At 46.7% G+C, this 8,763-nt stretch overlaps 1 protein-coding gene across 2 annotated transcripts in view; it reads left to right on the forward strand.

Annotated features, from left to right (window-relative positions):
- The first annotated feature begins 266 nt into the window (after positions 1-266).
- The window catches only part of SNRPB2 (small nuclear ribonucleoprotein polypeptide B2), a 24,693-nt gene continuing 16,196 nt past the window's right edge, over positions 267-8,763 (forward strand). Inside the window, exons 1-2 of one of the 2 annotated variants that reach the window (XM_088477481.1) lie at positions 267-491; positions 1,810-1,893. In XM_088477481.1, coding sequence (XP_088333607.1) covers positions 1,830-1,893 — 64 coding nt within the window. In that variant the 5' untranslated portion in view covers positions 267-491; positions 1,810-1,829. The other variant, XM_088477480.1, reaches the window with a different exon arrangement.

Raw genomic sequence — 8,763 nt, forward strand, 5'->3', positions numbered from 1 at the left:
ACCAGCCGGAAATAATTTCTTGTACAGTACTGTGTTCATCCAGGGACATGCAGCACTGCAATGCTATACAAGACACATCATCTTCCCAATGTACAGTATAGTCCTTCCTTATACCACTTCAGCTGCTGTTATCATAATTGGGCAACTTGTTGATCCTCTGGTTCTATGGTCATTCACAGAATGTCACAGCCTCCTGTACCTGTAACGGGGATACTTTTCTGCAAAAGGCAGTATATGGTTATTCAGCACACTGCAGAACCATAGCCTCGCAATGCAGATCGTTATGAAAGACAAGCAGTGCTACTGATACATCAGCATCTTCGTGCCCGATTGCCATATATCCGCCATATAGAAAGATGTCAGCCGCAGCATCAGCCACCCTTTGTCCATTATACGTAAGGCACGCCGCCCTCACACGAAGACGCCGCTGCTGTAAACAGATGCGTGACGTCAGCACGTTGCCGTAAAGCGACTGGCAGCGTGTGTGCCCGGTAAGTAATGTAATGTATTCTATTTGGATTCTCGGTTACAGAATCATCTCTGGGGGCAGTCACAGTGCTCCTGGCGGCCCGTGTGCTCTGCGAGCGGTGCCCGGGAGTGCGTTACATAGGGCTCCGGGGGAGGAGGACGAGGTATAGTATAGGCGTGTGATGTCTGCGGGTGCTCCTCGCGGAGGGTTTCCGGTACAATGGCCCTCACCGGCTGCAGATGTCCCATACGCTTATTTGCTACATTGAGATGCATGTTGTTTGTTTAAGTAGGTCCCCACCCTATAATAATGCTGATGTTTCTACTCCACAGAATATTTGTTAATACGTGAAAAATTGGCTTTTATTTTTACATATAAATATATAGTATTACTATGGTAATTATTTTTAGCTGTGCTTATTCTGTATAGACTAAGGTGGATAAAAAATATACAGAAACAAACAGAAAGCCCAGGCGATGAAGGGTTAAATTTACCTTTTAGATTCAAATGCAACTGTGGTGGATGTGGCACTAACTTCGCCAACATTCCTGCTCGCCGCCTCCTGAGCAGAAATGTGCGAAAAGTCCATTTGGCTGCCCTAACCAGGACTTTACACGGGTTTAGTTGCTTTAGGTGGCTAAACGTGATGCTTTTGAGTGCGATAATTAACGGGCGCTCTCAAACAATAAAATTGCTCTATCGCCGCCCAAAAAAAAAATTGAATTCCTCCCTAAGTGCAATAAAATAAAATATATATATATATATAAAACTTGCTATGATTTATTCATAATTATTTATAGAGTTGTGGAACGTTGCCCCTTCTGCATTGTAAATTATTCCTCGTACCCCATAAAAATGCAAGAGAAAACTTGCAATGTTGCCACTACTGTAAATGACCAAATGTGTGCTTAGAATTCCTCCCATTACGCTATTATGCAGCTCTTAACAGCGAATATTTCAGTAATTCTCATCAGAACCTGCCATGCTGGAGCTTACAGTCTATATGCTCAACCACATGAACGAACACACACCTCTGAGTATTAATATCTTGTCAAAAGCCAGTTATGTAAACTCCACACAGACCAAATCTTAGCACTATTAGGCAGTAAGATAACCATTGCGCCCCTGTGCTGCCCACAAATGGCTGTCTTTTAATGCAATTTAGGATGGAGAGTCACATATATTGCAGGGTAGATTATTCACTTTGAATTATTTTCTTCAGCCATCAGAAAACTGACAGCCGCAATGTTTTGAGTTATATTTACAGTTGTGTAGTTGCTCTCCCTCTACTACTATGCTAATCATGTTTGTATATATATATTTTTTAATTATTATTACAGTTTTATGAAACAGCAGCAAAATGGATATTCGGCCAAATCACACAGTTTACATCAACAACTTGAATGATAAAATCAAAAAGGATGGTGAGAAAATTTTATGTGTCGTTTAAAGAAAGCATAAAGCTATTTTCTACTTTAAATATGACTTTTAATAATTTCCCTCACTTCCCAATAATAGTTCCTTGGTAGACAATGCTCTTCTTAGACCTCCATCATTTGCTTGATATATCCATGTTATAGACAGATGTGTTTCTAGCGATTAGTCCTCAGTTAGCCTCTGGCTTGTCGCTCTTATGCTGGGTACACACCTTTCAGATATATCTGCAGATCCAGTGATCTGCAGATATAGCTGCAGATGATGGTTGTTCATACACACTGAACAACCATCATCAGTTCTCTGGCCGTGGGTCCCATTGGTTGGGGGGGTGTTGTGCCCCCCTCCCCGCGGCATCTGCAGCAGTGTACGGGTGGTCAGCTGACCGCCCGACCACACAGCACGATGCCCCAGTATATCTGCAGTTATATTGGGCATCGGCTGTGCAATATATATATATCTGGAGCAAACTGTATGAGGCATTATTGATCGGAACAGTCAGATTTTTTTTTTTTTTTTATTATATTATGCCATTTACGAAATGTAAGAAGACATCTGGTTACTATAAGCAACCCAATCTTTTTAACTAATGTACAGGGTCACTTCACTCGTTTACTGTGCTCTCTGAAAGTGCTGTCCCCAAGTACAGTATATCGGGATCTATAGAAACACAGTGGAGGAATGTGATCTGTTATTTCAAGCAGTTGAGGATTTATAGAAGTGCAGGGAGTGCTGATATTGAATGTAGTTACCATTACGATGGTCAGAATGTCGGCTCTCAGAATACCGGAGCCAGAATACTGGCTGCAGAATCCTAACTGCCGGCATCCCGATAGTAAGTATTAGGGTTAGGGGGAGGGTTAGCATTAGGCTGCGGGATGGAAGAGTTAGTATACTTACGTACATGTGTTAGGATTCTGACTGTCCGGATGTCGCTGTTTGTATTCTAACTGCCGGGCATCCCGACTGCAGGGATTCCTTAACCCATCCCGCTGTTACTTGTAGTTGCATCTCGGCTATAGGCTACACTGGTCTAAGACTTCGCAGATTGTTACAGGTAGTAACTAGTTAGGAGAATCCTTCCCTGATGGAATATGCGGTTTTACGAATCTTACCCCTTTTTTTTTTTTTTTTTTTTGTAATGAAGTATTGGCTTTTAATTAGAGATTGTTTCCCACTAGAGCGGCTGCGTGTTTAATATTCAGATTACAAATTTCTACAGTGTCACGTTAATTAAGAACCCGCGCCCCATAACCACGGGAATGCCTGACTTGCTACTCCACTCTAACTGTAGGAGAAAGCTGTGCTTCTCCCATCAATATATTTATTTGTAGATTGGGCTCTCATGGTATTCTTTGTGCAAAATGTTTATGCATTGAGAACTAATCAACTAATGTTTTCTATAACAGCAAGTTTTATAGGTTACATTTTAATAAAGAAAACAAAAGTAGCTGTGTCCAATAGTAACTGAATTAGATGTACAGTGGGGCAAAAAAGTATGTGGACAGCCACCGATTGTGCAAGTTGTTGAACTTTAAAAGATGAGAGGGCTGTAATTTCCATCATAGGTACACTTTGTTCTATGGTGTTTTGAATAACTTGTAACTGTTTGCTACAGTGTTATTATTGATTGCTATTTTTAGTATATTGTATTTTGTATGTGTGCTGCATTGGCCAATGATGTAGTTTGTTTATATAATGTATATTATCATTTTTAATAATTAAAACACATTTATATTTTTCTGACACAGCCGATTCAGTAGTATATTGATTTACAGGTGTCACACAGCGCTGTTATTCCTTTATTTTTATCCTTTTCATAAGGGTGAGTCTGTCATGGCCGACTAACCTTCTATGTTATTACCTGGCAGGGTTGGAAAAAATTATTATTTTTTTTTCTTTGTTTAAACCATTTTTTTTTTTTGCATTAATGTTTTAATGAAGAAAAAAAATCCTGCTTATTAATACATTGCAACGTATTAGAAACCTTGATCAACCATGTTTTAATGCTTTTTAACATTAAAGGTGCATACACACGTAACAATTTTGTAACTAACGATTTTCTGTCAGATTTTCCCTTGAAAAAGTGAACGATTTTTTGAAGTGTAATAAACGATTTTTAAAACGATGAGCGAAAAATGTTCCTTCCCTTAATGAAAATCATTATGTTGGACAGTCTGAAATGAACTACAAACGGGAGCACGCTTGAACGATTTTCGTTCATCGTTATAACTCAGAAACTGAACGATTTTTGGAACGATAACGTTGTTATAGTTAAATCTTTAAAAAAATTGTTACGTGTGCACCTTAACAGTCCCAAGTTATTAGGATTTTTTTTCTCATCAAAAGGGAGCCAGAATTTATTATTATTTTTTTTTAAACCAGCCAATCCTGTTACCCACCCTTGCCTGTGACAGGTCCCAGACTTCTATTCTTGTAGTAGTCTGTAGCTGCTCTGCTGTCACGGATTAGTATATTTTTTGCTAGGTTACTATGCGGATGAGTCTGCAGAATAACTCAGACATGACACTCGCCACAAAGAGTGAGCCAGTATGATAGGGTAGCTATATATATATATATATATATATAATGTGTATATGTGTATATATATATATAATGTGTATATGTGTATATATATATATAATGTGTATATGTGTATATATATATATATAATGTGTATATGTGTATATATATATATATATAATGTGTATATGTGTATATATATATGTAATGTGTATATGTGTATATATATATAATGTGTATATGTGTATATATATAATGTGTATATGTGTATATATATATATATATAATGTGTATATGTGTATATATATATAATGTGTATATATATATATAATGTGTATATGTGTATATATATATATATATATATATATATATAATGTGTATGTATGTATTTCTACTTCAGGGTCCATAGGGTATCCACAGGATACCTTGGGTGTGACGTCAGTCGCAGGGCACCAAAGAGTTAAGCTTTCAGCCTCCCAGGATGCACTAGGTCCCCCTCCTATACCCCGCCCCCGGGCCAAGGCACCTCAGTTTAGTTTGGTGCCCGGCCGGAGTCGGGTGCACCTGTTGGAGTGGGGGCTAGAAGAGCCCCTGAAGCTTATTCTTCATGCAGCTGTGGCTGCACATCTGGATGAACAGCATGGACAGTCAGTCCTGACGTCCATGCTGTCTTCCCTACACCCCGCCGGTACCAGAACGCCGGTACTGATCCGGGGATGCTGGTGGGCGTCTGGGGTCACAGCTAGCGGTGACCCCAGATGCTCCGGACCATGGCCGGATTCAAGGGGGACAGAGGTAAGCAGCGGGGTCCCGCGGTGGGTCCCCGCTGATCACATGGTCCTAAGTCCCCAGGCAAGGGGCTCCCTGGGGACTGGCTGCAGCGTGGAGCCAGGCGACCAACCTGCGCTTCCACTACCCCCTGGGACAGCGGACCGCAGCAGAGCGGTAGCGCTGCGGCGTCCCAGGGGTTAAATGCATGCCAGGGGAGCGCGCCTTCCCTGTCTCACAGCCGGCGCCTCCCCCGCTGCACACAGCCCTCTCTGCATGCTGCCGACTGGTCCTGTGGCAGCGCTCCTCCCCCAGGCCAGCCTCCTCTCTGCTCCTCGGCGGCCATCTTCTCCAGAACGCATGGTGAACGCTGCTGGAAGCGCTGGACGGAAGCATCGTGGTCTGGGTCCCCCCGCATACCTCTCCTCCGCTGTGGTCAGGTCTGTGTATGCAGCGCTGTGTCCTACCAGGCCCTGTGTCTGTGTAGTTGAGTGATCAGCGCTGTTAGTGCAGGAATTGTTATTTTTCTGCATTGTATGTGACTGTGCTAGCGCTGCTGCCTGTAATCTTTTCTTCTCTAAACTGTCAGCTTTATTACTGTCCCTGTTCTTTCTGCTAAAGCCCTTGCAGTGCGGTGCTGCAGGGTGGTCTCTCGCCTATTTAATACTTAATTGGTGAGAGAGGTCACATACGTGGTGCCATCATGTCTGAAAGTGATTTTCCCCTCCGGCTACAGTGTACCACGTGCAAAGTACCGTTAGCGGAGGGGGAGGGTAGCGCGGAGGGCCTTTGCCGGCAGTGTTTGTCCATGGCGCGGCCTATTACGGTTACAGCACCGGTACAGGAGCCGCCCTGGGCTTGTTTCGCTCAGGCGTTAACAGCTTTAGTGGGCCAGTTAGCTCCGCAGCCCGCGTTTACTCCGATGGGTTTGTCCCAGCAGTCTGTGGTGTCGTCACCCATGCAGGGGTTCCCACGACAATTGGTGGTACCCCACAGTCTCCCTATTTCCCCGCTCCCGGGTTCTCAGGAGCCAGCGTGGGTTAACTCCCTGACGAGTTCTGTACAGCACTTGTCGGATGTGTTGCAAGGGGAGTCTGTGATGCGGTCTCATAAAAGGCCGGTGGCGTCTCTGTCCGCTCCTTATGAGGATGACGAAGGGACGTCTGATGATGGGGAGATTCTAGATCCTTACGATCAGGAACCTCTCCATACTAAGGACGCTGATGCTAAGTCCAAAGTATATATTCCTGGACTTATTCGGGCGGTCCGCACAGCCTTGGTGATTGAGGACGAAGTTCCCCCAGCGGCTAAATCTAAGTATGCCTTTTTCAAAGATGTGAAGGGCGATGCCACAGTCTTTCCTCTTTCGGGTCAGTTGGTGGACCATTTAGAGGAGGCGTGGAAACAACCTGGCAAAAGATACCAGCCGCAGAGACGCCTGGCGGTGGCTTATCCGTTCGCGGATAATTATTTTGCGAAGTGGGAATCCCCTCCACAGGTGGATTCTCACGTGACCCGTCTTGTCCGTAGTGCCACATTGCCGATGCCATCCATGTCCTCCCTTAAGGATGCTACGGACCGCAAGGTAGAAATCTGCCTGAAGTCCGCTTATTCCCTTGCTGGGGGGGCAGCACGGCCGGCTATGGCCATTTGCTGGGTTGCCAGAGCGATGGAGTGCTGGGCGGATTCATTAGAGGCTTCTTTTGAATCCGACTGTCCGGCCGATCAGGCGGAGTTGATTGGCAATCTCCGTGATTCGGCCACCTACATCAACGAGGCGGCTCTAGACATTAGTACTCTGGTGTCTAGAATTTCTTCAGCAGCGGTAGCTGCTCGTCGCACCTTGTGGCTGCGATCCTGGAAGGCGGACGCAGATTCCAAGAAAGGTCTGGAAGCGTTGCCGTTTACCGGAGAAGTTCTCTTCGGTCCGGATCTGGATAAGATTGTGGCCACGCTGGCGGCAGCCAAATCTGCCTGTCTCCCGTCGGCCGCTGCTCCTTCTGGTTCGGGACCATCGTCCTTTCGGTCATCTAGGGCCCAGGGCAGGCCCAAACCACAGTCGTTTCCTCGACAGGCTGGCCCTAAGAAATCGGTCAAGCCCCGGAAGCAGGCATGGAGTACCAGACGTCCGGCCCCCAAGCCAGATGGCAAGCCTGCGGCCTGACGGTCCGGGCCTCCCTTTGGGGGATCCCAGGGTGGGAGGCCGCCTGCTACAGTTCGCCCAGTGTTGGTCGACCACTACGACAGACACTTGGGTTCTGGAGGTGGTTTCCCACGGATACGCCCTCTCCTTCCGGCACAGACCCCCGGCTCGCTTCTTCACCACGGGTCTCCCATCAGACCGGAACAAGGCTACGGAGCTGCGGAAGGTATTGCACACTATGCTCCAGGCTGGAGTTATAGTGGCGGTTCCATTCTCCCAGAGGGGCCAGGGTTTCTATTCAAATCTATTTTTGGTACAGAAACCCAATGGGTCATATCGTCCGATTCTCAACCTCAAAGCACTCAACAAGTCTTTGCGGGTCCCGAAGTTTCGGATAGAGACCCTACGGTCCATCATTCTGGCGCTGGAACCTGGGGACTACTTGGTGTCATTGGACATACAGGACGCTTACCTGCATGTCCCTATTCTTTGGCGCCATCAACAGTTCCTCAGGTTTGCAATCAGCAGCGACCACTTCCAGTTTCGGGCGTTACCTTTTGGCCTGGCAACAGCACCACGTGTTTTCACCAAGGTGATGGCGGTCATGGCGGCTTCTCTGCGGCTGCAGGGAGTCCGCATGTTGCCGTATTTGGACGACCTGTTATTGGTGGCAGGATCTCCAGAGCTCCTGTTACGCCACTTGGACCTGACCATTGCACTGCTGCAACGGCACGGCTGGCTAATCAACTGGCAGAAGTCCACTCTAATCCCGTCTCGGAGGATTCTGCATCTTGGAGCCTTATTGGACTCGGGACAGCAAAGGATCTTCGTGACGGAGGACAAGATCTCTGCTTTACAGTCAAGGGTGCGCAGTTGTCTGCACAGCCGCCGGGTGTCCTTACACTCGGCGATGAGGTTACTGGGCTCCATGGTGTCGGTGTTCGACATGGTGGAATACGCCCAGTTTCACTCCAGACCTCTGCAGCACCTGATCCTGTCCAAGTGGAACGGGCTGACTCAGTCTCTGAAGTCCCAGACGATTGTGCTCACCCAGGAGGTTCGCCTGTCCCTTACGTGGTGGTTACAGACGACCCACCTCAACAAGGGACGTCCGTTCTGGGTTCCAAATTGGGTCCTGTTGACAACGGACGCCAGTCTTCGGGGCTGGGGAGCAGTTTCGGGTCCACACTTGTTCCAGGGCAGGTGGACGCCGACAGAAGCGGAGCTTCCAATAAATATCTTGGAACTCCGTGCGGTCTTCAATGCTCTCCAGCAGGCACAGCGGTTTCTCCAGGGTCGCCCGGTGCAGGTCCAGTCGGACAACGCTACCACCGTGGCCTACATAAACAGGCAAGGAGGAACTCGCAGTCGGGCGGCTCTCGTAGAGGTCTCTCGGATCCTGGTTTGGGCGGAGCGCAATCTTCCG

Source organism: Taudactylus pleione, unplaced genomic scaffold (genome assembly GCF_031769625.1).
Source record: "Taudactylus pleione unplaced genomic scaffold, aTauple2 ptg000201l, whole genome shotgun sequence".
Taxonomy (NCBI): Eukaryota; Metazoa; Chordata; class Amphibia; order Anura; family Myobatrachidae; genus Taudactylus; species Taudactylus pleione.